This window comes from Erinaceus europaeus, chromosome 10 (assembly GCF_950295315.1).
Source record: "Erinaceus europaeus chromosome 10, mEriEur2.1, whole genome shotgun sequence".
Classification (NCBI taxonomy): Eukaryota; Metazoa; Chordata; class Mammalia; order Eulipotyphla; family Erinaceidae; genus Erinaceus; species Erinaceus europaeus.
The window spans coordinates 115,365,795-115,393,025 of NC_080171.1; the positions used below are offsets into that span (position 1 = coordinate 115,365,795).

At 44.4% G+C, this 27,231-nt stretch overlaps 1 protein-coding gene across 14 annotated transcripts in view; it reads right to left on the reverse strand.

Moving 5' to 3' along the window:
- LDLRAD4 (low density lipoprotein receptor class A domain containing 4) overlaps nt 1-27,231 on the reverse strand; it is a 511,331-nt gene that overhangs the window by 17,769 nt on the left and 466,331 nt on the right. For 12 of the 14 annotated variants that reach the window (XM_060200614.1, XM_060200607.1, XM_060200613.1 and 9 more), the window contains one exon: nt 7,791-7,945. In XM_060200614.1, coding sequence (XP_060056597.1) covers nt 7,791-7,945 — 155 coding nt within the window. Of the gene's footprint in view, nt 1-7,790; nt 7,946-21,793; nt 21,875-22,499; nt 23,158-27,231 lie in introns of those variants that run through there. The other 2 variants (XM_060200618.1, XM_016190842.2) reach the window with 2 other exon arrangements.

The following is a 27,231-nucleotide window of genomic DNA, read 5'->3' on the forward strand; positions in this document are numbered from 1 at the left end:
CCTCTCTCACACACACTTTCTCTCTTTATTGCCACTACAAATCCACCATTTTTTCCTTTTTTCTATATTTATATATATATGTTTTGTTTTTTCTTAGGACAGAAACTGAGAGAGGGTAAGGAGGAGATAGAGGGAGAGAAAGACGCCTGCAGACCTGTTCACTGCTCATGAAATGGATCCCCTGCAGGTGGAGTGTGGGGGGGGCCCCCTATAATTTAAAGCCTGGGCCATTATTTTGCATTCCAAATCCATAAATTGCTAAATTCAGAGCCAGTACTGTTCCCACTCCTTGATCCATCTTAGAGGCAGTGTGATGACAAAGGCCTGGCCTGGAAGACAGTGTTGCTTTAGCCAGACAGCTGCCACAGAAAAGAAAAAACTCCCACTATTTGGCCAATAAGGGATAAGACCAGGGGGAGATGTCATTGGTGGAATCAGGTAAATCATCCTTTATGCCGTCACCTCTGACAATACAAAGCAGTAGAGGTTCAATCCTTGGTATCACATGGTTACACAAAAGACTTTCGTGCCTGAGGTTCCTGGGCCCCAAGTTCAATCTCTAGCACCACCATAAGTCACATATGAGAAATGCTCTGATCATTCTCTGTTTCTCATTCACAAAAGAAAAAACAAATAATTAAAACTTTTCTTTTTAAAGTCAATACAGAGTCAATCTACTGGATCCAGCCTAAACTCAGCAATTACACTGAAGGAGTAACTGGTCCATTTTTTAGAACATTCTCCCTGAGAGCCATACATACCAGACCTAATTTTATTCACCTCAGTCAAACTTTCTGACTGAAGGGAAAGCCTGGTAGTGGAAAGAAGAAAAGTTGACAGAGGTTTTTATTTTTTTAAATAAATATTTTAATTTATTATTGGATAGAGACAGAGAGAAATTTAGAGGGAAGGGGGAGACAGTGAGGTAGAGAGACAGACCTCTGCAGTACTTGTTTCACTACTTGTGAAGCTTTCCCCCTGCGGATGGGGACCAGGGGCTTGATCCTGGGTCCCTGCACACTGTAATATCTGAGTTTTGCCAAGTGCACCACTGCTTGGCCCTCAAGTGTTGTAGTTTCCACATCAAATTCCAATATTCCTTAAAAAATTTTATCTTTATTTATTTATTTATTCAATAGAGACAGCCAGAAATCAAAAAGGAAGGAGGTGACAGAGAGGGAGAGAGACAGAGAGACACTTGCAGCATTGCTTCACCACTCAAAAAGCTTTCCCCTGCAGGTAGGGACTGGGGGCTTGAACCTGGGTCGTTGAGCACTGTAATAATGTGCATCAACCAGGTGCCCCACCACCTGGTCCCCTCAAACTACAGTATTCCCATGTTCAGTCTCTTTGAATAACCCAATCATAATCCTTTTTCCCACTTCTTGTTCTTTTTTTAACCATAAAAACCATAATAAATGGGTTATCTCTCTCTCTATTTATCTTTTTTTAACTAGTGATTTAATATTGATTTACAAAATTACATGTCAACAGGAATATAATTCCACACCTTTCCCACCTCCAGAGTTCTGAATCACCAATCCCTCCACTGCAAACCACCACGGTTCTCCCAAGGTTGCAGATATGAGTTAACTATTGTTTCTACAACTATCTGTCTAGATTTGTACATAATTTCCCCCTTTCTAATTTTAAAAATTTTACTGACATCATCATCATCATTATTATTCCCAGAGCATTGCTCAGCTCTGGCTTATGGTGGTGCTGGGGAATGAACCTGGGACTTTGGAGCCTGAGGGATGAGAGTCTCTTTGCATAACTACTACACTATCTACCCCTGCCCAATTGCCACCTTTTTTTTTTTCTAGGTCCAGTCCTGGTTTTCTATATTTTTAGAACAAATATTTTGCACTTTATATGAGTGTTGAGAGCAGCTCTTAATACATGCATATATATGTTCCAAAAGTTTTAAACTGGTTAATTTGGATTTTTTTGCAAATATGCTATTATCTTTTTCCACCTTGAGTATCAAATCTTGTAGCAGAAATATATAAAACATAAGTAACTGTGTTAAACCACCACATCACCTAGAAGTTGATAGCCCAGCCCATCTCACATCAGTCAAAAAAATAAATAACCCCTTCTTCTACTAACAAGCTCATAGCAATGTGAGACTTGCCAAAAGGCCCCCAGCAGTGAGAGGTTCACTGCAATACAAAGTTCAGAACCTTGGTGAGGCCGGCAGGGGGCACCCACCACCTGCAGGCTGCCACTCACGTTGCTAAGAAACTGAACAAACAGCAAGGCTCTCCAGGAGCTCCCTGGTGCTCTGACAACACAACACACACAGCCACAAGCAACCCCAAACACATTCACCATCCCCAGTCACTCAGCCTCTGAGGAGCACAAATCCATACAATGCCCCAGGGAGCCCGGGAGTGTCACAGAAGTACACCATCAGCTAGAGCAGGGTCTTCCCTACCACACAATGACTATTCAGCAATATCTCTGTCAAGTTCCTTCTAAGCTACTCAGAGAGGGAGGTTGGTTGGCAGAGGCAGATACGTTGGGATACCTAAGGAGGTCTGCCTAGAAGGGCAACTTGGAATTGCTCAGTCTGAGTGCACAGAGGCCAGAGTCAGGCTGAGGGCACAGTGGCAGAGAGACCTGTGCACCATCTCAAATCCCTCTTACAAATTACAGCCGCCCAGCTCACACCAACAGCTACTGGAGATGATACCCCCTCCCCCATCATACACTGCTATTATGGATATCTATATGGAAATAGATTCAGCAACTTAAAAGAAACAGACACGTTTTTAGAGTCATACCAACTGCCAACCTTGACTCAAGAAGAAGTAAGAGGCCAATCACTAGTGCAGAAATTGGAATAGTAGTCAAAAGCCTCTCCAAGAACAAAAGACCAGGTCCAAATGGCTATACTTTTAATTTTTAAAAACATCCAAAGAAGAACTAACCAATTCTCCTCAAACGCTTCCAGAAAATAGAAGAAATAACACTCATAAACACATTTCATGAGGCTAATATTTTTCTGATCTTCAAAGTAGGAAAGGACTTCACCAAAAAAAGAAAACTACAGACATATCCCTAATGAACATTGATGCAAAGATCCACAACAAAATCTTGGCTAATCCAATCCAACAATATACTAAGAGAATAAACCATCAAAACCAAGAGAGATTCATCCCTGGGGAACAGGGATGGTTCAACATCTGCAAGTGAGTCAATCTAATCTACCATATCAACAAACAGAAAGATAAAAGTCACATGATATTATCAATTGATGCAGAAAAAAGCATTTGATAAGGTCCAACACTCATTTATGATAAAGGCCCTCAAGAAATTGGGAGTGGAAGGAAAATTCCTCAACATAATAAGGGCTACATATGATAAACCCTTGGCTAACATGGTGCTCAATGGGGGAAAATTGAAAGCTGTCTCCCTAAAATCAGGAACTAGGCAAGGATGTCCATTCTCACCACTTCTATTCAACATAGTCCTAGATGTCCTCACTGCTGCAATCAGGCAAGAAAAACACACTAAAGGAATTCAGATCGGAAAGGATGAAGTTAAATTATCACTATTTGCAGATAATATACTGTTATACATTAAGGACCCCAATAACTCTGCCAAAAAAAAAAACTACTGGAAATCAATAAATTCAGTAAAGTAGCAGGTTACAAAATCAATACTCATAACCCTGTGGCATTTCTTTAAACAAAAGATGGGCGAGAAGAAAGGAAACTCAAGGAAGCAATCCCATTTACATTTGAATCCAAGAAAATAAAACCTAGGAGTAAGTCTAATAAAGGAGGTGAAGGACCTTTTCAATGAAAATTATAAAACATTGTTAAAAGAAACAGAGGATGACACAAAGAATGGAAGAACATCCCCTGCTCATGGATTGGAAAGATAAATATCATTAAAATGGCAATCCTGCCAAAAGCAATCTATAGAGTCAATGCAATCCCTATTAAAGTCCCAATGACATATTTCAAGGAAATTGATCAACTTATCCAAAAAGTCGTGTGGAATTATATATATATAAAATCCCCCACAAACAGCAAAGGCTCTCCTGAGGGAAAAGAAGAAAAATGGAGGCATCACAACTCCTGACTTCAGTGTATATTACAAAGCAATAGTAGTTAAAACAGTGTGGTATTGGGATAAAAATGGACATATGGACCAATGGGAAAGGATTGAGAGCCCAAAACTAAACCCAAACATATGTAGGCACATTATATATGATAAAGGGACCAAAACTGCACAGTAGGGGAAAGAAAGTCTCTTTAACAAATGGTGTTGGGTGAATTGGACAATAACATGTAGAAAAATGGAACCAGACCACCACCTAATACCATGCACCAAAATTAACTCAAAACGCATCGAGGAATACTTCAGTGAAACTTTTCAGGACCTTTAACATTAAAGACCTATTTGGAGACTCCATCCCATGGGCAAAAGAAACAAAATCAAGAATGAACAGATGGGCCTACATCACACTGAAACGCTTCTACACATCAGAAGTAAAGCAGGAAACACAGCAAATGGGAAAACATATTTGTACAACATACTTCTGATAAACAGTTGATTTCTAACGTCTATAAAGAATTCATACAGTTCAACAAAAAAGAAAAAGAACAGCCCAGTAAAAAAACGGGCAGAAAATATGACTAGACAGCTTTCTAAAGAAGAGGAACACACGGCCCATAGACATATGTGGAAATGCTCCAATTCACTCATCATTAGAGAAATGCAAATTAAAATAACACTGAGATTCCATCTCACACCTGTGACAATGGGCTCCATCAATAAAACAAGTGTTGGAGAGGATGTGGAAAGAGGAACTCCACCGCACTGCTAATGGGATTGCAAACTGGTGCAGCCATTATGGAGAACAGGATGGAGCATCCTTAAACAGATACAAATGGAAAAACCTCATGATCCAGCAATTCCACTCCTAGGCATTTACCCAAAAAATATAATATTGATTTGAAGGGATACAGGCACCCCCGTGTTCACAGTGGCTTTGTTCACAACAGTAAAAACTTGGAAACAACCAAAATGCCCTTCAACAGATGACCAGATAAAAAAGTTATGTGGCATCTACTCAATGGAGTATTATTCAGCAATAAAAAGATGACACTGTGTCCTTTGGGATAACGTGGATGGAACTGGAGAAGAGGATGCTCAGTGAAGCAAGTAAGGGGGCGAAGGACAACTACAGCATGGTTTCACTCATGTGGATATAGAGAATTGTACGTGTGAATGTGAAAAAAATGTCAACCTATAGCTAAGACTGTGGGAGAGCTACAGTGGGTATGAAGACTATGTTGTTTTCGCCGGGCTGGCTTCACGGGCGGGTAACAGACTACCAGGGACTCATGGTTGAGCTGTAGGCAGTATCTCTTTATTCATGCAGGACGCAGCACAATCTAAGCCGAGCTAAGCTAAACTCAAGGTACCATAAAACTCACAATGCTGTCTTTATATATACTTGCCAAGTAGGGTGGAAACAGGATGTAACACAGAGAGGGTGGAGAGAAAAGTGACTGGTGAAAATCAGAGTGTGACAAGGAGAGGATCAGGGTGTGACAAGGAGAGGGGGCGGAGCAGGAGAGAATCCTATCACTGAACCACCAATGCCCTGGAGGGAGGGTGGTGCTTGTTAACAGCAGTTATGTAAATAGAATGAAGTGGTTATGTAAATAGAATAGTGTTAAGCAGGGGGGATTTAAACCAAATGAAACAGAAGGGGTCTCATGCATACCAGCATAAGACTGTGAGAGAGCTACAGTGGGTATGAAGATGAGGATGGGGATACAACACAGACCTTTGGTGACGGGAGTGGTGACAAAAGACTACACTGTAAACTATTACTCAATACCACTCTAAAGTTCAAAAAAATTATAAAAAAATGAGAGAGAGAGAGAGAGAGAGAGAGAGCGACACCTGCAGCTCTGCTTCACGACTCATGAAGCACTCGCCCTGCAGTTGGGGAGTGGGGCTTGAATCTGTGTTCTTGTGCATGTAACAAGTATGTGCCACCCAGCTTCCACAGTTTTTTTAATTAACTGATTAATTAAATAGGTGCTATTTTTTTTTCCACCAGAGTTATTGCTGGGGCTTGGTGCTGGCACTATAAATCCACTGCTCCCAGTGGCTATTTTTTTCTTTCTTATTTTTACTAGATAGAATAGAGAAAAATTGAGAGAGGACAGGGAGATAGAGAAAGGGAGAGAAAGACAGATACCTGCAGACCTGCTTCACTGCTAAGTGTAAGTTCAAAACCAGTCCCACCAGAAGCCAGAGTTGACCAAAGTTCTGGCAAAATAAATAAATAAATACATAAATAAAATGCAAAAAAAAGAGAGAGAGAGAATGGTCTGGCTGAATCTTGGTTTTATTTTATAGTGCAGAAGAGAGATTCAGGGCAAGAGATAGGTAGAAACCTTCACAGCTGAAGGGCTGCCCTGTGGGCTGTTCCATGAGGCCCTTACACAAGCCAAACATCCACCCAGGGGTCCCAGTTTGAGGGGTGTCATACTACTGCTGGCCCTGCCTTCCCAGCCACCTGCTAGGCATGGCTCTTCAATGGGACCCTCTAGGACCACACTGAGGAACAGGTCTTATGCCATAGCATGAGTGAACTCACAGGTGTGTTCGTGGAAAAAAAAAAAAAGGCCCATGAGAAGAAGGACTTTCTGGAGGACTGTATGGCTAGAAAATTCAAAAGCAGGTGAACTAGGGTTCAGTGCTTCCACATGGTGGTAAAGCTCAAGTTTTGCATGTATATGGCTGTAGGGAAATTGTGAGGATGTGGCTGAGCTTGGCAGGGCTTGACCTGAGGGGTACATCTATCCCGTCACTCTCTCTCTCTCTATTGAGAGGTAGAGCGAGGAGGGACACGAGACCCCCCTCCCCCCCCAAGGCTTGCCTCGTCTTATCAGACTCCCTGTCTCACAAAGCACCTTGCATTCCTGATACTATGGCCTATCTACATAATCACTGTTTTGCCTGAAAGGTCTCCTCCCTAATTCCCCGCAGGGTATTATGAATCCTACCAGTTAAAACCCTCACAACAGTTGCTATGGAAGTTACTACCTTTCCCAGCCCCCTTTTGCCTTTCTCTGCCCCTTTCCTAACCATGTATGGTATTGTCAAGCCATTTCCATTTCCAACTTGCCACTTCCGGGTCCGACTTTTAAAAGCCTTGGCTCTCTGGTCAATAAAGAATTGAATCGCCTCACCACCAGCAGCTCTGTTCCTGGGTCATCTCTCTCGTCGCTGAGTCAGTAGCACCCCAGGCTGGCTCCGGTCACTATCTCTCCAACCCAGAGAGTATGCACCCAAGAAGAGGCACCTCCACACTAGCCAAGCATATGGCTCTAGTTCTATTCCTGGCCCCCTCCACAAATCAATCAATCAATCAATCAATCAAGCAAGCAAGCAAGCAATCAGTCAATCAATCAATAAAGCAGGTGGAGCTAATCTGTTGACAGCTGTCCAAGCAGTGGTGACCTGGGAGCATTGCCTGGAAGGGGGAAGGGGGTTTGATCAGGTTTCGGGGTGAAGGGCTGGGCAACATTCCATATTGGGGATTGTTACACAGGCGTGTTGAGTTAGTGGGAATTGACGCCATGTATCAACCTGTAACAGCCTGAGGGATTTCTAAACCATAGGAGTACACCTTCCTGATCCATGTCCCTCACCCACACTGAACTCACTTTTGGAGCCTGAGACAGAGGCCCAGGCAGCACCCCAGTGTGTGTGTGTGTGTGTGTGTGGGGGGTTCCCAGACTCACACTCACCGGCTGCAGCCCGTCCTCCTGCCTCCTGCTCTGACTGGGGCGGTTGATGAAGGACCGCGTGGACACCTTGTAGTGATTGAGCAGGCAGACAATGACCACGACCATCACCGTGACCACCACCACGATGATGATGATCTGGGCGAACTCCAGCTCCGCTGCAATGGAAGAAGAAAGGTGTCAGGCACCTGCCCCACTGCCCTGTTTGTCTCCAGACGTACAGCTCTGGACACTCTGTCCATCACAAAGTCAGACACCAAAGGCCTCCTGCAAATCATCATAAACACTCCATGAGATAGAGAAATGGCATCCCCCTAGGCCTGCTGAACAGGACCGTTTCCAGACTTTGGTGTTCAAGTATTGTTTGTTTTTTTTTTTTTAAAGCACCATCATTTTATTTTTTTTAAATTTATTTATTTTCCCTTTTGTTTCCCTTGCTTTATTGTTGTTGTAGTTATTATTGCTGTTGTTGTTGTTTGATGTCATTGTTGGATAGGACTCAAAATGGGATCCTTAGTCTGGTCCTTGCATTTTGCGCCACCTGCGCTTAACCCGCTACACTACCACCTGACTCCCCTCTCTCATTCATTATAGATAAATCTTTTTTTTTTTTTTTTTGCCTTTAGGGTTATCACTATGGCTCAGTGTCTGCACTACGAATCCACTGTTCCGGGAGGCTATTTTTTTCCCTTTTGTTGTCCTTGTTTATCATCCTTTCTGTTCTTTTTTTTTCTTTCCCCTTTTGTTGCCCTTGTTGTTGTAGCCTTGTTGTGGTTATTACTGTTGTTGTTGATGTCATTTGTTGTTGGATGGGACAGAGAGAAATGGAGAGAGGAGGGGAAGACAGAGAGGGTAAGAGAAAGATAAGACACCTGCAGACCTGCTTCACCCGACCCCCCTGCAGGTGGGGAGCCTTGGGCTGGAAAGGGAATCCTTACGACAGTCCTTGCGCTTTACACCACCTGCGCTTAACCTGCTGTGCTACCACCTGGCCCCCTTATTATTATTTTTGAGACCAGAGCACTGCTCAGCTCTGGTTTATTTATGGTGGTGCTGGGGAGTGAACTTAGGACCTCAGAGCCTCAGGCATCAATGTCTTTTGCCTAACCATTGTGTTGTCTCCCCAGCTCTGTTGTGTTTTATTTTTTAAAAGTTGGGAGTTGGGCAGTAGCGCAGCGGGTTAAGTGCATGTGGTGCAAAGTGCAAGGACCAGTGGAAGGATCCTGGTTCAAGCCCCCGGCTCCCCATCTGCAGGGGAGTCACTTCACAGGCGGTGAAGCAGGTCTGCAGGTGTCTGTCTTTCTCTCCCCCTCTGTCTTCCCCTCCTCTCTCCATTTCTCTCTGTCCTGACTATGACGACATCAATAACAATAATAACTACAACAACAATGAAAAGCAACAAGGGCAACAAAAGCGAAATAAATAAAAATAAAAAAATGTATAAAATAATGTAGACTTCTTTAAAATTTAACTACTGTAGAAAGAAACTGTAGGTGCCAGGCGGTGGTACACCTGGTTAAGTGTACACATCACAATGAGCAAGGACTGGGGTTCAAGGCCCTGGTCCTGACCTGTGGGAGGAAAGCTTCAGGTGGTAAAGTAGGGCTGCGGGTGTCTATCTCTTTACCTCTCTATCTCCCCCTTCCCTCTCAATTTCTCTCTGTCTCTATCCAATAATAAATAAATAAAAGATTAAAAAAGAAAAATTCTTTAAAAATGAATAAAAAAAAACTGTACACAATCAAATGTTCCCTTTATTGGCTTTTCAGTACACCTTGGTCCCCCACCGACCCCACACTGTCCTGGTGAGAGGAAGAGGGGAAAACAGTTTACTCATTCTGTGCATCTCTGCTTTGCCTATTGAAGGATTTTTTTTTCCCTTTCTGCACTTGTTTTTTTTATAACCTCCAGGGTTATTGCTGGTGCTCAGTGCCTGCACTATGAATCCACTGCTCCTGGAGGCCACCTTTTCCCTTTTGTAGCCCTTGTTGTTTATCGTTGTTGCTGTTGTTATTATTGCTGTCGTTGTTAGATAGGACAGAGAGAAATGGAGAGAGGAGGGGAAGACAGAGAGGGAAAGAGAAAGATAGACACCTGCAGACCTGCTTTATTACCACTTGTGAAGCGACCCCCCCCCCCCCGCAGGTGGGGAGCCAGGGGCTCGAACCGGAATCCTTACACCTGGGTCCTTGCATGTGTGCTTAACCCGCTGTGCTACTGCCTGGCCCCCCTTTTTTCCTTTCTGATGAACAGAACTGTTGTACCTTTTTTTTTTTTTTTTTTTTTTACCTACTATACCACACATCTTTAAACAAGAATATATACAAACATTCTGTATGGTGTTTATCGACTTTAGAGCACAGGTACACCGGAACTTAACGTGTTCTGCATGGTAAATGTGTAGACTGACTGAGTGCCCTTTCTTCTGTTACAGCCAGAAGGCTGCGTGTGTGTGTGTGTGTGTGTGTGTGTGTGTGTGTGTGTGTGTGTGTGGTTGTGAGTGCTGACCCACATTTGCAAGTATTCCTACAGGAAAGGGCCCCACAGCTGAATTTTCTGGGTCAAGGGCAAAACATACTTTTAAATACTGATGACTGCTAAAAATACTTGTATGGAAAGGCTCTTACCTCCTCAAACCCTAACACCAGAAACCCACCCTTTTCATTTCTACCATTTTGATGATTAAAATAAAAACACATCCTGCATTAGTTTACATGTATGCAATTACTAATAATTTTAGGTTACTCCCTGTGGTTTGATAATTATTTATTTCTTCTTCATAATTATGTTAGTTTATACTAGTTTTATTTGTAGTTTTCCCATTTATTTTTTTAAATAAATTCTATATATTTTAAAATGGTTTATTATCTTTACTTATTGGATAGAGACAGCCAAAAATAGAGAGGGTAGTGGGAGGCAGAGAGGGAGAGAGAGAGAGAGAGAGGGAGAGAGAGAGAGGGAGAGAGACACCTGTAGCACTGCTTCACCGCTAGCAAAGCTTTCCCCTGCCGGTGGGGACTGAGAGCTCAAACCCGGGTCCTTGCAATTTGTAACTTGTGTACTTGACCAGGTGTGCCCCCACCAGGCCTCTCTCATTTATTTATTTATTTATTTATTTATTTATTTATTTATTTATTTATTTATTCTTGGATAGACAGAAATTGAGGGGGGAGGGTGACAGAGAAAGAGAGAGAGAGAGAGAGAGAGAGAGAGAGAGAGAGGGAGACACCTGCAGCCCTGCTTTGCCACTCATGAAGCTTTCCCCCTGCAGGTGGGGACCAGGGGCTTGAACCTCAGCCCTTGTGCACTGTAATGTGAGTGCTGAACCAGATGCGCCACCCCCTGGCCCCCTTTCATTTATTTTTTAAACAGTCATTACATATTGGGGCTATGCATCTCGTCTTTGTCTTATGTGCATTGTAGTTTTTCTTTTTAAATTTATTGGGGGACTAATGGTTTAGAGTCAACAGTAAATACAGAAGCTGGTACACATGTAACATTTCTCAGTTTTCTGCATAATATTCTAAAACTCTACCCAGGTCCTCCACCATCAGGCTTGCATATTTTTTTTCTTGTCTGTCACTTCTTTAAGCTTTGCTGTTGAGTTTATCCACAGAAGATATATATATTTTTAAAAAAACTTTATTTATTGGGAACCAGGTGGTAGCACAGCAGGTTAAGTGCACGTGGCGCAAAGCACAAGGACCAGCATAAGGATCCCGGTTCAAGCCCCCAGCTCCCCACCTGCAGGGGAGTTGCTTCACAGGCGGTGAAGCAGGTCTGCAGGTGTCTGTCTTTCTCACCCCCTCTCTGTCTTCTCCTCCTCTCTCCATTTCTCTCTGTCCTATCCAACAACAATAACAACGACAATGATAACCACAACAAGGATAAAACAACAAGGGCAACAAAAGAAAAGGGAAGCCTCCAGGAGCAGTGGATTTGTGGTGCAGGCACCGTGCTCCAGCTACAACCCTGGAGGCAAAAAAAAAAAAAAAAGAAAGAAAGAAATTGAACAAACAGCTCTAAAGTTTGTGTGGAAGCACAAAGGACCAGATAGCTAAAGAAAATCTGAGAAAAAAAAATTGGAGGCAGGTCAAGCTCTGGCTCCCCACTTGCAGGGGGTGCTCCAGGAGGCCTGAAGCAGGGCTGCAGGCATCTCTTTCTCTCTCTCCCCCCGTCTCAATTTCTATGTCCTATCCAATTAAAAAAAAATAGAAAAAAAACAAATGGAAAAATTGCTGATAGAATGTAAATTGTTCCAACTCTTGGAAAAGAATACAGAGACACGGAACACTAGAGAGGGACTGACCCTACGACCCTGCGATTTCTCTCCTGGGGAGTCATCCAGTGGACGCAAAAACACCTGCCCAGAAAAGTTTATATACGCCTATGTTCGTAGAAGCACAAATTGCAATAGTCTCAACTTGGAAACAACTCAGATTTCCCGTGCTAAAAGAGTGGCTAAGAAAGCAGTGGTGTACAGGGCCAGGCGGTAGTTCACCGGGCTAAGTGCATACAGGGCAAAGCACAAGGATCCTGGTTCGAGCCCCCGGCTCCCTGCCTGCGAGGGGAGGGAGAGTGTCCTTTTGCAAGCAATGAAGCAGGTCTGCAGGTGTCTGTCTTTCTCTCCCCCTCTCTGTCTTCCCCTCTTCTTTCAATTTCTGTCCTATCTAACAACAGCAGCAGTAGCAGCAGCAACAACAATAATAGTAACAACAACAACAGAAAAAAGAAAGGATGGACTCCAGGAGCAGTACATTTACAGTGCAGGCACCCAGCTCCAGCAATAACCCTGGAGGCAAGCAAGCAAGTAAGCAAGCAAGCAAGAGAAAGTAAGCAAGCAAGCAAACAGTGATATATATACATAATGGAATACTACTCAGTTGTTAAAAATGATGAAAACATTTCCTTTGTCTCATCATGGATGAATATCACAGGAATCATATTAAGTGAGATAAGCCAAAGAGGAAAGGTCGAATATTGGATGATCTCACTTACAGGTGGAACCTAAGAGACAGAAAAAGGTGAAAAAAACAGAAGGTGAAACTTAGGCTGGGTATGGTGTATCACACCGAAGCAAAGGATTCTGGGGAAGGAGTGTGTGTGTGTGTGTGGGGGGGGTGGGGGGGTTCGAGAAGGCACTGGCGTCCTAGCGCATGATGGTGGAAAGGAACCTAAAATGGGGGATGAGAGTGTGTTGCAGACACAGAGAGAGAAGAGAAACTATACCCATGTGTCAACAACTGTACCATAAACCACTCCCCCTCCATATAACAACTTTGGGGAAAATGTATTAAAAATAGTTCAGTGATAAGTATGTGATTGTTGTGACCCAGGAGGCGACACAGGGACCGGAGCTCTGGACTTGCAGACATGAGGATCAGAATTCGATCCCAACACTAATAATCCAGAGTGAAGTTCTGGTTCTCTCTCTCATCAGTCAAGAAGTCGTTTCTTACTTATTAATTTATTTTTAAAGAGTGTCGCTGCTTTACACTTTCCATCTTATATCTATCTATCTATCTATCTATCTATCTATCTATCTATCTATCTATCTATCTATCTACCTACCTACCTACCTACCTACCTATCTATCTATCTATCTATCTATCTATCTATCTATCTATCTATCTATCTATCTACCTATTTCCTCCAGGGTTATCACTGGGGCTTGGTGCCTGTGCTATGAATCCACTGCTCCTGGTGGCCTTTTTTCCCCATTGTTGTTATACTGCTGCTGTTGTTGATGGATAAGACAGAAAGAAATTAAGAGAGGAGGGGAAGACAGAGAGAGGGTGAGAGAAAGACATCTGCAGACCTGCTTCACTGCTTGCGAATTGACCACCTCCCACCCCTGCAGGTGGGGAGCCGGGGTCTCAAAGCAGGATCCTTGTGCTGGTCCTTGTGCTTCACACTGTGCGCTTAACCCACTGTGCTACTGCCCAACCCCCAATATCTGCCTTTTTTATGATAAAGACAGAGAGGCAAAAAGCAGAGAGTGAAAAAGACCACAGTACCGTACCACCTAAGCTTCCTTTAGTGCGGTGGGGCTGGGCTTAAACCCTGGTCGTGCCCACAACACTCTATCCAAGTGAGCTATTTCCCTGGCCCATGAACGTCTGCCTTACTAGAAGACAGCTACATTCTCCTTCGCTTCACCTGCAACTGGCTGAGACATGTTGCTCTGGTTGAACCAGAAGGTACTAGTCCAGAGACAGTTTCTGGGAACACACCCCCCCCCCCCGTCTCCTTAAGGTACACTTGGTGGGAGAGACTGACAAACAGCCACCTACACTGTGGGGACACTCCTGCCAAGATCCAAGATGTGATCAGAACAGACACTGGCTTGTTGCTCTGAGTTCGCAAGTTCAAATATGGCCACAGGCGTGTATCTCTGACACCCAGTCCATGCAACAATCCCGAGGTTCTGATTTCTGGACAGTGCGGAACTTATTTGGGGCAGGGTGATGACAGGTTGGCAGGAAAGCAAGCAGGTGTTGCTGAAGCCCCACTGGGTGTAGGAGCTACTCCAAGGGGCAGGACAGTTGAGGGGCAGGTTTTCCTGTAGGTCCCAAAAGTCACCATTATAACAACCCAGCCCTAGTCAGATACTGGAACAAAAGCAAGTATCGGTGCATGGATTTGGTCCTTGGCTGTGTGCCAGGGCTACTTATAGGGTTCCTTGAAGTCCCCAACGTTAGGGACCCCAGGAGACAACAGTGGTGCTCAGCAGAGCTGTCCAGCCCCAGTCAGAAGGGCAGCAGACCTTCACTTTATCCTCTGAGTAAATCCAGTCAATGAAAACCACACTGCTTCTGAGCCCTAACAACTGGAAAATTCTTCTTTTGGGGCCAGGTGGTGGTGTATCTGGTTAAGAGCACATAGTACTAAGCTCAAGGGCCCGCTTGTGGTTCTGGGTTTGAGCCCCTGGCTCCCCACCTGTCGGGGGGAGTCGCTTCACAAATGGTGAAACAGGTCTGCAGGTGTCTGTCTTTCTCTCTCCCTCTATATTTCCCCCCCCTCTCAATTTCTCTCTGTCCTGTTCAATAAAATGGGAAAAAATGGCTGCCAGGAGCAGTGGGCTTGTAGTGCCAGTGATAACTCTGGAGGCAGAGAGAGAGAGAGAGAGAGAGAGAGAGATTTCATCCTCTTCAGAGCAACAAATATTGTTTCCAAGAGGGGTCCACATGATTTTCAGAGTAAATATGGAGTAAATACAGAGTTTTTGAAACAAGCCTGACAATTTTCAGATCTCAGCTTCCTGTGTTACCAACTAACCTTTCCCTCCAGGATCCCCCTTCAGGCTCTCTGTGTGCGTGTGTGCGTGTTGGTGTGTGCGTGTTGGTGTGTGTGTATATATGGTGTGTGTGTGACAATTTCACCCCAACACCTGCCCTCCCACTCCTCAGTAACTTTCAACAGGAAAATCCCACTAAAAATGCATGAGGAACTACTACACTGCAATCAAAAAAGATGATCCTGTAGCCTTTAGAACAAAATGGATGGAACTGGAACTGGAGGTGATTATGCTCAGTGAAAGAAGTAAAGATGTGAAAAACAACTACTGGTTAGTTTCATTCATACTGGAATCTAGAAAACTGAAACACATGAATTTGTGGGGGAAAAAAAACACCAAATACCAGAAGTAAACAGACTGTCTCTAAGATTTTGAAAGAACTGTGGTGATGGATGCTGTGTAGAACTGTATCCTTTTTGGGAGTCGGGCGGTGGCGCAGAGGGTTAAGCGCACGTGGCGCAAATCGCCAGGACCTGCGTAAGGATCCCAGTTCGAGCCCCGGCTCCCCACCTGCAGGGGAGTCGCTTCACAGGCGGTGAAGCAGGTCTGCAGGTGTCTTTCTCTCCTCCTCTCTGTCTTCCCCTCCTCTCTCCATTTCTCTCTGTCCTATCCAACAACAACATTAATAACCACAACAATGTTAAACAACAAGGGCAACAAAAAGGAAAATAAATAAATAAACTTAATTAAAAAAAAGAACTGTATCCTTTTTATAAATGTAATCTTTTTACATTTATTTATTTATCATAAATAACAATTAGCTAGTTGGGGAGTATGGATCAATTTGCTAATGTCCATGTCCAGTGGAGAAGCAATCACAGAAGACAGAATTTCCACCCTCTGCACCCCAACAACAATTTTGCCCATACTTTCAGAGAGGTAAAGTATAGGAGAAGAAAGGGGCCGGGCAATAGCGCAGCGGGTTAAGCGCACATGGAGCAAAGTGCAAGGACTGGCGTAAGGCTCCCGGTTCAAGCCCCTGGCTCCCCACCTGTAGTGGAGTCGCTTCACAAGTGGTGAAGCAGGTCTGCAGGTGTCTATCTTTCTCTATCCCTCTCTATCCTCCCCTCTTAATCTCTGTCTTATCCAGAATAAAATAAAGTAAAATAAAATAATCAAGAAAATGGCCCCTAGGAGCAGCAGATTTGTAGCCCCAGTAATAACCCTGGAGACAACAACAACAACAAAAAAAAAGAATTTTGGTCCATATTCCAGAGGAATAAAGAATATGGAAGCTGGGGGCCAGGCAGTAGCACAGCGGGTTAAGTGAACACGGTGCCAAGCGCAAGGACTGGCGTAAGAATCCTGGTTTGAGTCCCCGGCTCTCCACCTGCAGGGGAGTCGCTTCACGGGCAGTGAAGCAGGTCTGCAGGTGTCTGTCTTTCTCTTCCCCTCTCTGTCTTCCTCATCTCTCTTGATTTCTTTCTGTCCTATCCAACCACAATGACAGCAATAACAACAACAACAACAATAAACAACAAGGGCAACAAAAGGGAAAAAATAGCCTCCAGGAGCAGTGGATTCGTAGTGCAGGCACCCAGCCCCAGAGATAACTCTGGAGGCAAAAAAAAAAAAAAAAAAAAAAAAAGAATATAGAAGCTTGCGGGGCTGGGTGGTGGCACACCTGGTTGAGCACACATTACAATGAGCAAGGACCCGGGTTCAAGCCCCTGTTTCCACCTGCAGGGGGAAAACTTCACAAATGGTGAAGCAGTGCTTCAGGTGTCTCTCTGTATCTCTATCTTTCCCTTCTTCTCAATTTCTGGCTGTCTCTATTCAATCAATCGACAATAAATGAAGGAAGAAAGAAAGAAAGAAAGAAAGAGAAAGAAAGAAAAGAAAGAAAGGAAGAAAAGAAAGAATAGGGAAACTTCCAATGGAGGGGATGGGACACGGAACTCAGGTGGAGGGAAGTGTACGGAATTTGTACCCCTGTTATCTTGCAATCTTGTCAATCATTATTAAGTCACTAATATAAATTTCAAAAAACGGCCATCTGGAATATTGGAGTGGTGCAGGCACTGAGCCCCAGTGACAATCCTGGTGGCAGAAAAAAATGTGTCACAAAAGGCAAATTAAGTGAACATTGTGGCAACCTAGGATACCCACAGTCTAAATGGTAGATTAAGATTAAAGGGCAGGGGAGTCGGGCGGTGGCGCAGTGGGTTAAGCGCACGTGGCGCAAAGCGCAGGAACCGGCATAAGGATCCGGTTCGAGCCCCCGGCTCCCCACCTGCAGGGGAGTCGCTTCACAGGCGGTGAAGCAGGTCTGCAGGTGTCTGTCTTTCTCTCCCCTCTCTGTCTTCCCCTCCTCTCTCCATTTCTCTCTGTCCTATCCAACAAAAAAGCAACGTCAAAAATGGCAATAATAACCGCAACGAGGCTGCAACAACTAGGGCAACAAAAAGGGGAAAAATGGCCTCTAGGAGCGGTGGATTTATGGTGCAGGCACCGAGCCCAGCAATAACCCTGGAGGAAAAAAAAAAAAAGATTAAAGGGCAGATGTCCAATCCCAGCATGCCCCATTCCCCCTCCACTCTCTCTCCACGTATTTATAATAATGGTGATAAGTGATTCCTGTCTCTTCCTTCCCCCTAGATTCTTGAACCTCCCCACATGCCCCAAGCCTCTGTATGGAGACTGATCAGAGGCAGTTGGGGCCCCCAAAGTGTTTTTACCAGCCCTTCCCCCTCCCCCCGTTGTGGCTCTCTAATTAGTGTCCCAATTTTATACTTTCTCAAGAAAATAACTTTCACATGACTAGTGAAATAAGCATTACATGAAAAGAAACAAAAAAGTCCCTGCCTTCTCCCTTCTGAAGGTGAGCAGCAGATGAGATGCAGCACCTCTGTTCTTCAGGGTGTCTTGTTTGAGGATTTCTACATTCCTGATCTCAAACGTAGCCATCTTCAGAGCTTTAGAGGACTTCCCCCAGCAGTTCCCCAGACGCCCACTTCCTGCTGAAACCGGCTCTCTTGCTATTCCCCCGGTCTGGCCCTCCTGTGCTAGGGGAGAGGGGATGTGGACAGTGCACAGAACTTAGGGCCTGTTTAATGGAAAAATGTCTACAGTTTTAGGTTAAGGGGCTGGAGAGGGAAGGAAAGGCTAGGAAGAAGGTGAATTCTAGGGGAAAAAAGTTAAACAAACAAATACAACAGAAGAATTCTGGGGGGGGGGGATTGTATACTTCCAGAATTTGACATTCCCAATATGAATCTGGAACACGGTCCAACATATGTTTACCTTGATCACAACAGCTATTCGTATCAATCCAAAAGGAGCAAAAAAGCAGGCCGTGCAAGGAAAGGCAATTTTAGGCCTAAGTCAAATCTTCATCCTCCCTTTCCTTTCATGGGGCTCTATTTCATGACGCTACACTGAGTGAGTCATTACAGTATGGACAGCAGCACATTTTATAATAAAACCAGTCTAAAATTTGCAGGGAGGCATCACAGCAGCTTATTTAATTACTGTGAAACAGTGACAGTGACGACAGTGATGATGGTATCACTCTTTTTTTTTTTTTTTTTTACAGACACATCTCCAAGAAATTCCAAGCTGTGCCACAGAGAATTACAGGAAAAGAAGAAACAGTATGAGGTCTGTTGTCCTATTCCCCAGTTCAATGAAGAGCTGAACTGACTCATACTAGAGGCATGAGTGTCTGTACTATTTTTATCGCACGCACTCGGAGGGAGTGTGGCTCCCACCTTAGGCTCCTAATGTAACACTCATTTCTATTTGTGGGGTGGCTGGCACCACCTTCCTCTTGGTCTTTCCTCCATTAATGTATCATTCTTCACAGACACCCTCGTTTCTAAACGTTTGCTTATTTTTAAGCTCTAGAGGTATGATTTGTGTCCCTACACAAATCATAATGGGGGGGTGTTAAAGTCTGGGCCTCTCATTAACCTTCTTTTTAAAATTTTATTTATTCTATTTTATTATTGGATAGAGACAGAGAAAAATAGAGAGGTGAGGAGGAGGAGAAAGAGAGGGAGAGAGACAGAGAGACACCTGCAGCCTTGATTCACCACTTGTGAAGCTTTCCCCCTGCAGATGGAACCAGGGGCTTTGACCCCAGGTCCTTGGGCATTGTAGCGTGTGCGCTTAACCAGGTGCACTACTGCCTGGCCCCTAGCCTTCTTCTTTAATCAGGCTATGTGAACAACTGGGAAACTATCAGAATGGTTCCCATACAGAATTCTGTGATGTTTCTGAAGGGACTAAATGCTGTCTACAAAGTCAGGCACTACCCCACAGTAGTTTCTCTCCCACTGGAATACAGGGCAACACTCACACCTCACTCCCCTGTGTGAGAATATACTGGAATGACAGAAACTAGAGTTAGCAGCCACTGAGGCAGCCCCTCACCCCAGCGAGCTCTCCTCAGTTCTTGCTGGGGTTCAGGCACATGAAACTTGTGCCTCGTTTCCATCTTTCTGTGCTCCTGGGTAGAGATGGTTTTGGTGAGAAGATGATAGCCTAGGGGATGTCTTACTCTTTTTATATTTATGGTTCTGTGACACTTCAAAGTGATGAATGTTTCTTACAGGCTCCTACAGCGACCAGGCAGTGAGGGCTAGGATGGGGGGTAGAAGCAGGAATCTCCATAGACTATAATTGCTTCAAGCTTGTGAACTGTTAGTATAAAAATATTCTTGGAGACTTTAATGATTGAATGAAAATTCACACTCATTAAACACAGTGGTCAAAGGGGAAAATGCAGAGGCTGTACAGTAAGAATAACCTCACCGCTTGAAGTTCAGAAGGCAAAACAGTTAAGAGCTGTGATCGTAACGATTACGTTTGTAAGTTGAGTTTTCTCTTCCATGGAATGAATTGGCTACACTAACCTACCTACCTTACAACAAGTCTTTCAACAGAAGGGAACAAAGCCGCCCTATGGAAGTATCCAAATTTGGCAGTATTTCCTGCTTTGTCTTTTGTCAGACACTCTTTTCTAACCCCTTGTGTGAATGTGAACTCTGTCACAGTACTGCCTTGTCTAAAGATTGAGTATTACTACTATCCTCATCATCACCATTATTTTATGAGAGAGACTAGAGCACTGATCAGTTCTGGCATAACACAATGTCAGGGATCAAACCTGGGACCTCATCCATGCAAGTCCTGCGCTCTACTGCTGAGATACGTCCCAGGTCCTGCTTATTTGCTTTGTCTCCTTCTCCCCAGGGGTCAGCCCTAGGACCATATCTTGTTCACCCACCCTCAGCAGGTAAATGTGGCCAGCGCAAAAACCAGTGTTTGTTATAGATAACAGATGAAGAAAGCCCTACAAGAAGAGACTCCCAGCACCTTCATTCTCAGGCTGTGGCTCTGCTCAACACCCATTATTGACTCCAATGGTGTGGAGGTTTTCCTATTCTGTAAAATTATTCGAGTTACCGCTTGAAGGCAGTGGGAAATTTCACGGGGAAAAAAAAATGAGCCTGCAAGTTACCTGTTTCCAGGATACTACTTTACAATCTTGTATTTACATGTACAGTTTTGCATGGAAATAAAAGTGGCAGCTAGACCCATGAGGTGTAGCAGAAGAGACAAGGCAGAGGGCAGGCAAGTGGCACAGGGTCCTCTAAGGGCAAGGTGTGACTTGAGAATGTGGCCCGACTCCAGTCCAAGGCCAGGTACCTTTGATGACCCTGGCAGGCAGGGAGCAGCAGTGATGATTAAATTAACCTCAGAATCCTTAGAGGACAGCCAGGCAGAAGCAGCCTCTTCCTTTCTCTCTCTCTCTTTCTCTCTCTCTCTTTCTCTCTCTCTTTCTTCCAAGTCTATTCAGCTAAAGTAACATCTTTTTCAACTGTTCAAAGTCCAACACAACTTTTCACCATGCATTTCAGAACCTACAGTTTGATTATCTCTTCAAAAAGAAATTGAGCTAAGTATGTTCTGATCAAAGATGACTGACAGGGTTTTCTGGAAACACAGCAAGAGAAATAAGAGCAATTACAAACCTTTTAAAAAAAGTCTTCTCCTCTTATCATGCTATAAATGGGAAAAAATGCACATGATCTTCTCTATAGGATTAATTTAAAACCCACCCTCACCCTACCCCCACATTACTAATTTCAGTAAGCATGTCAGAAAAAAGAGAAAAAGAAAAGGATTATAGCTGCATAAGAAACTGTCTTATTCACAGTTAAGAGCAGTGGTTTCGGAGTGTTCCTTGGTTAACAGTTACTCAGTTTGTCTGTCACTTCCGCTGGCTCTCTGTCTCCCTTTCTGAGACACAAGTTCTCTTTCCTAATGTCTATTAGGAAACTGCACTGGTGACTTGAAAAGTTACCCAAGAAGCTGCCCACATCCCAAGAAGTAAATACATCTTTTCTTGAAAATCAACGATTCAGAGTGAAAAGGAAAAAAAAAAAAGTTATCTATTAGTCTCTCTGTGAGCCTCATACGTAGAGCATTTGAACCAACAAAACCCCAAAGCAGCAAACCTGTGTACTGATACATAACATCTCTAGAAGGAAGAATGAGACCACAGACAAGGAGAAGAGGAAAAAAGTCTGAAATCTATCTTCTGAAAGAGTTCAGCTCTAAAGTCTTCTTGGAGCTGAGAGACATCCCCTGTCAGTTAGACACAAACTTCTCACTGTTCAACTCTGTCTTCAAACCCAACTCCAAATACCACAACAGACCCCAGCAATCAGGCATTACCCACAGCCAACCTTTGGAAGTGTACCTTTTTTCAAGAACAGGTCTTTAAACGGGGCCTCCTTCAGTGTGCTGTTGTTCAGGTGGTCACTGGACATAATCGAGTCCTCTGGAAGAGGGAGTCCAACTGTGATGCAACCTCCCCCAGCCTCCCCAGGTTCAAAGCATCCCTTTGCTTCAGGTAATCTCCTCTCCAGGCAGCTCAGAGCAGAGCTGCAGTTATAGCCAGCATGGGGTGTGAGAGCAAGCAAGTGAGTGTGTTTGTGTTTCTCTCTCTCTCTCTCTTTCTCTCTCTCTCTCTCTCCTGTATCAGCGGGGCCCAGCCCAGGTGCTAGACTCAAATGCTGTGGTTCTGACCGCAGACTGTGGCTACCAATTATCAACTGCCATCTACAGAAACCAGTTCAGAGGCAGGAAGTCGTGGTGTCACAGAGCAAATAATAAGTCCAGGGTTTCAAATCCTCAGAACAGCTGAACAGCCAGTGTTACAGACAGCAACCTATAGCCATGGTCAGACTGCCTTTCTAACCATCTGGCCTCACAGAGCAATATGTTACATAAACAGACCAGCTTAATGCAGCCAGACTTCCTCTTCCATTACACTCAATAATCTTTTAACAGGCAAACAGCAAGTCAGACGAGACAGAAAGTGGGAGATCGACAAATTTCAACACAATACCGTTTCCTTGGATCTCTGCTGGAAGCTTTCAGAGTTGAAGAAATGGAGAGCTTACCCGCACAGCACACATGCAAGCACGCCTAGCCACCAACACTTCTCTGCGGTGGATCCAGTTCCGACAGCACGGTTCACAGTGCCCACAGCGTCCCTCATGCTCTGGGTCCTCCTCTCCCCAAAGTCTCTAACTGATGGGAGTAGTTCCCATTGCTCTTGAAGCTAAGCACTGCACTGGCAACAGGCAAAGTCATAACCACAGCAGGAAACACTCATACTTTGTTTCCTGCCTCCTGCCTGCTCTCCCTCCCAGTCAGCAACTCTCTTCTCCCTCTCTCTCCCTCTCTCTCTCCCTCTCTCTCTCCCCTTCCCTCATCATTATTTCTCAATGCATGGCAGCACGAAAATACACCACAGAGATTCTTGTGAAGTCAGGACTCTCAATCTCCCTCAGCAGTTTTAGTTTACAAGGTTCGGAAATTACAGACAAGATTCCCAGGTAATGAGAAAAGGCAATTCAAATGTTAAAGCAGAAAACATCTCTCAGGAGGGAACTTTTCTCCCTGTTTCATTTCATGCAAGCACAGTCTTTTTTCTCCCCTGAGGTCTAAACAGTTTGTTTCATATGTGCGTAAAACATCTCGGAAGCATTCTGATGCCCTAGGGCTGTGTGAAGAGACTTCAGAGCAGGCTGCGTGTCTGTCACAGCACTTTTCAGAAAGGAAGGAAGGAGAGGGAGAGGGAGAGGGTCTCAGAGGGAGAGGGAGAGGGAGAGGGAGAGGGAGAGAGAGAGGGAGAGAGAAATGGACCACAGAGTGGCCACATTGAAGGGGGCAGCATGCCATAGTAATGTTGAAAATAACCCCAGCCACAAGTACTGCTCTGTGCCCAGAATAGACTTTGTTTTTCCTTATTTAGGGTAAACAGCACTGACATGTGGGCCATAACAATAGTTTTGGCTGTAGGAGGAGTTGTCAAAGCAAAACTAAACTCTGTTGGTTACCACCCGAGTTAGAAACAAGGACAGTTACGTCAGCAGCCAGTCCCTGCTGTCGAGCCTGTATGCCACCTGGGGCCAACAGCGGTGTCTGGGCCTGATGTCATCTCCAGGCCCTCAGGCTGGCCAGGAGATATCATTACCTGATGCTCTGATCATTGAGGGTGAGCACAGGAAAGGAACAAAAGGAACTCCGAGATCTCCTCCCAGAGATTTCATGTGAAGAGAAAAGAATTTCAGAAAATTAGCAGTTGTTCACATTTGCACATGCCAATCAAGACAGCCTGACTTTTCCTTTATGAATCTCAAATTTTAAAATATAAAAGGAGCAGCTTTTTGGGGTGGGGGTGGGTGGGTGGTGGCACACTCAGTCAAGCACGTACAGTAGTAAGTGCAAGGACCTGTGCAAGGACCCTGGTTCGAGAACCCTACCTGAGGGGGTGGGGTGGGGTGGGTCGCTTCACAAGCAGCGAAGCAGGTCTGCAGGTGTCTATCTTTCTCTCTCCCTCTCTCTCTCAATTTCTCTCTGGCCTATCCAATAAAATGGAAAAATGGCCACCAGGGGCAGTGGATTCATAGTGCTGGCACTGAGCCCCAGTGATAACTCTGGAGGCAAAAAAAAAAAGCAGCTTTGGAAAGCAGTTAAATGTTCCCACTCCCACTCCCAGCCAGTCATGCCTGGTCTTCAGCGTCCCCTGCAACCCACAGCCCTGGGATCCTGGACAGCATAGTCTGGGCAATAGGCCCAATCTGAAATCAAGTCTTTTTTTTTTTTTTTTTAAACCCTTTATTTATTTTATTTATTTTTTAAACCAGAGCACTGTTCAGCTCTGGTTTATGGTGGTACGGGGGATTGAACCTGGGACTTTGGAGCCTCAGGCATGAGAATTTGTTTACCTAACCATTATGCTGTCTACCCTCTGCCCGAAATCTAGTCTTTAGAGAGGAACACCTACAAGGTTACTTGTGAGTGTCATGCAAATGTGTTTCTGAAGATAAAGGATTAAGTCAATATCATGAAGTCTGAAAGTCTGTTGTTTAACTTGCTAATGGATATAACTGCATTCTGAACATAGTTCACTTTTGGATTTACCATTATGAAGGATGGATGTGTCCTATATAAAAAAGAAAAACACAACATAGTCTCACTTTTAATGGCTTTGGCGGGGGTGGGGGGTTACACTCTGCCTTAATGTGCTTATTTTATTTGGCTGCCTTCTTTATCACTGAACATTTGGGCTGTGGGAATCCATTTAATCAAGTTCATTCATTCTGTTTACTTGCTCTCACTGTTTAATCTGTTTTTTTTTTTTTTTAAATCGCTGGGAGTTGGGCGGTAGTGTAGTGGGTTAAGTGCACATAGTGCAAAACGCAAGCATCGGCGCAAGGATCCCGGTTTGAGCCCCCGGCTCCCCACCTGCAGGGGAGTCACTTCACAGGCGGTGGAGCAGGTCTGCAGGTGTCTATCTTTCTCTCCTCTGTCTTCCCCTCCTCTCTCCATTTCTCTCTGTCCTATCCAACAACAATGACATTAATAACTACAACAACAAGCAATAAGGGCAACAAAAGGGAAAATAAAAAAAATAAAATAAATCACTTTAAAAAGCTTTTGACTTCATGGTCAAGAGTTTCTTGCAAAATGTTCCCCATATCGGGGCTGGGCAGTAGCACAAAGGGTTAAAGCACACAGGGCAAGGGTCCGGTTGGTTTCAAGCTTTCCTGGCTCCCCACCTGCAGGGCGGTCGCTTTGAAAGCAGTGAAGCAGGTCTGCAAGTGTCTATCTTTCTCTCCTCCTCTCTGTCTTCCCTTTCTCTCTGTCCCATCCAACAACAACAGCTATAACAACAATAACAATAGCAACCACAACAGGGGCAACAAAATGGGAAAAAATAGCCTCCAGGAACAGTGGATGGATTCATAGTGCAGGCACTAAGCCCCAGCAATAACCCTGGAGGCAAAAAGAAAAAAACAAGTTCCCCATATCTCACACGTGAGCAGGCAACCCCCCCACCCCCAAGGTGTGTGCTGTACTCTTGGTTGAGGAGAGTTTCCATCACAGTCCCTGGCTGGGTTTGACGGGTGCCCTCATGTGGTGTGGTTCACACTCACGCACCACTTGCACCATCCACAGGAGGGATGTTGAGACAAAGCTACCAGGTGGTGGTCTTAATTTTGTGCCGATTGCCTTTCAAGTACTAGACTGGTCTGAGGAGCATGTTTCAAGAATAAAAGCACAGGGGTCAGATGCTGATCTAGAGGTCAATATTCTTTAAAATATCCCAGTTCTAGCTGGCAGTGACAGTATGTGACTCGATGAGGCTTTTACAATGAGAAGTGCCAATATTTCTTTTCCCTGTTGCAGAGAAAATGGCAGCACACTCAGCAGAAGAGTGGGAAGACACTAGTCTGTCAAATAAAACCACACAAGGAGAAAAGTATAAATACATCTGCACATCATGCCTGAGGCTCTGTGGTCCTAGGTTTGATCTCCAGCACCAGAGCTGAACATTGCTCTGTGTCTTTCTCTCTCCACGTCTCTCATTCAAAATAAAAAATATACATACGGGAGTTGGGCGCAGCGGGTTAAGTGCACATGACACAAAGCTCAAGGACTGGTGTTAAGGATCCCGGTTCGAGCCCCCAGCTCCCCACCTGCAGGGGAGTTGCTTCACAAGCGGTGAAGCAGGTCTGCAGGTGTCTGTCTTTCTCTCCCCCTCTCTTGTCTTCCCTCCTCTCTCCATTTCTCTCTGTCCTATCCAACAACGACAACAACAATAACAACAATAATAAGACAACAATTAAAAAATATATATATATACATTATTTAAACAATTGCCCTGAATGCTTTGGTGTTTGCAATTATGCACCTTCAAAAGGAGTACTCTGATAGGCCAACAGATTTTAGTCATGTGATTTTTGTGTAGTTAATGAAATGACTCAGTTGCATGAAATTCCCTGTAGACAGAGCAGCCAGGACTTTCATAAGCTGCTTCCACAAGTTCACTTTACCAACAGCTTCCACTTTTTTCTCTGTAAGGAACCTCAGCTCATGAATTCATCTGGCAAGTATTTGCTAAGTGGTAAGGTTCTGAGGAGGAAATATACTGAAACATCAGTGAAAGCCGACAGACAAGCATTTGGTGCAGGGGTGAACTCAATGTCGATTCCATCCGTAGTGACTTGCTTTACATAAGAATATAAAACAAGTCCTAAGTGTGGCTTCTGGTGCAGATATGAATAGGGTAAACTGAGGCAGTGAGTCCTTTGGTGACATGAATAACCCAAAGAAATATCAAGCACATAGTTGGAATTTTAGCTCAGGGACAACTCGGAGCTAATTCAGCTTCAGAAACAAACACACACACACACACATACACACACACACACACACACACAGACACACACACACACACACACACACACACACACACACACACCCTGTGTGAGACACAGGGCATTCTGCTATCCCAAACTCTTTCTTTCTCTGCCACAGATGTCCTGGGTTAGCTGCTTGCCCAGGCTACTCCTCTGGTATCACCGTAGGGTCCCCCACCATCCCTGCCACTCTCTCTCCTTAATATGCTTACATCCTCAAATATCTCACTTATCTTAGAGATTTTTTAATTAAAAATTTATTTATTATCTTTATTTATTTATTGGAAAGAGACAGCCAGAAATCGAGAAGGAAAGAGGTGACAGAGAGGGAGAGAGACAGAGAGACACCTACAGCCCTGCTTCACCACTCACAAAGCTTTCCCCCTGCAGTTGGGGACTAGGAACTTGAACCGGGGTCTCT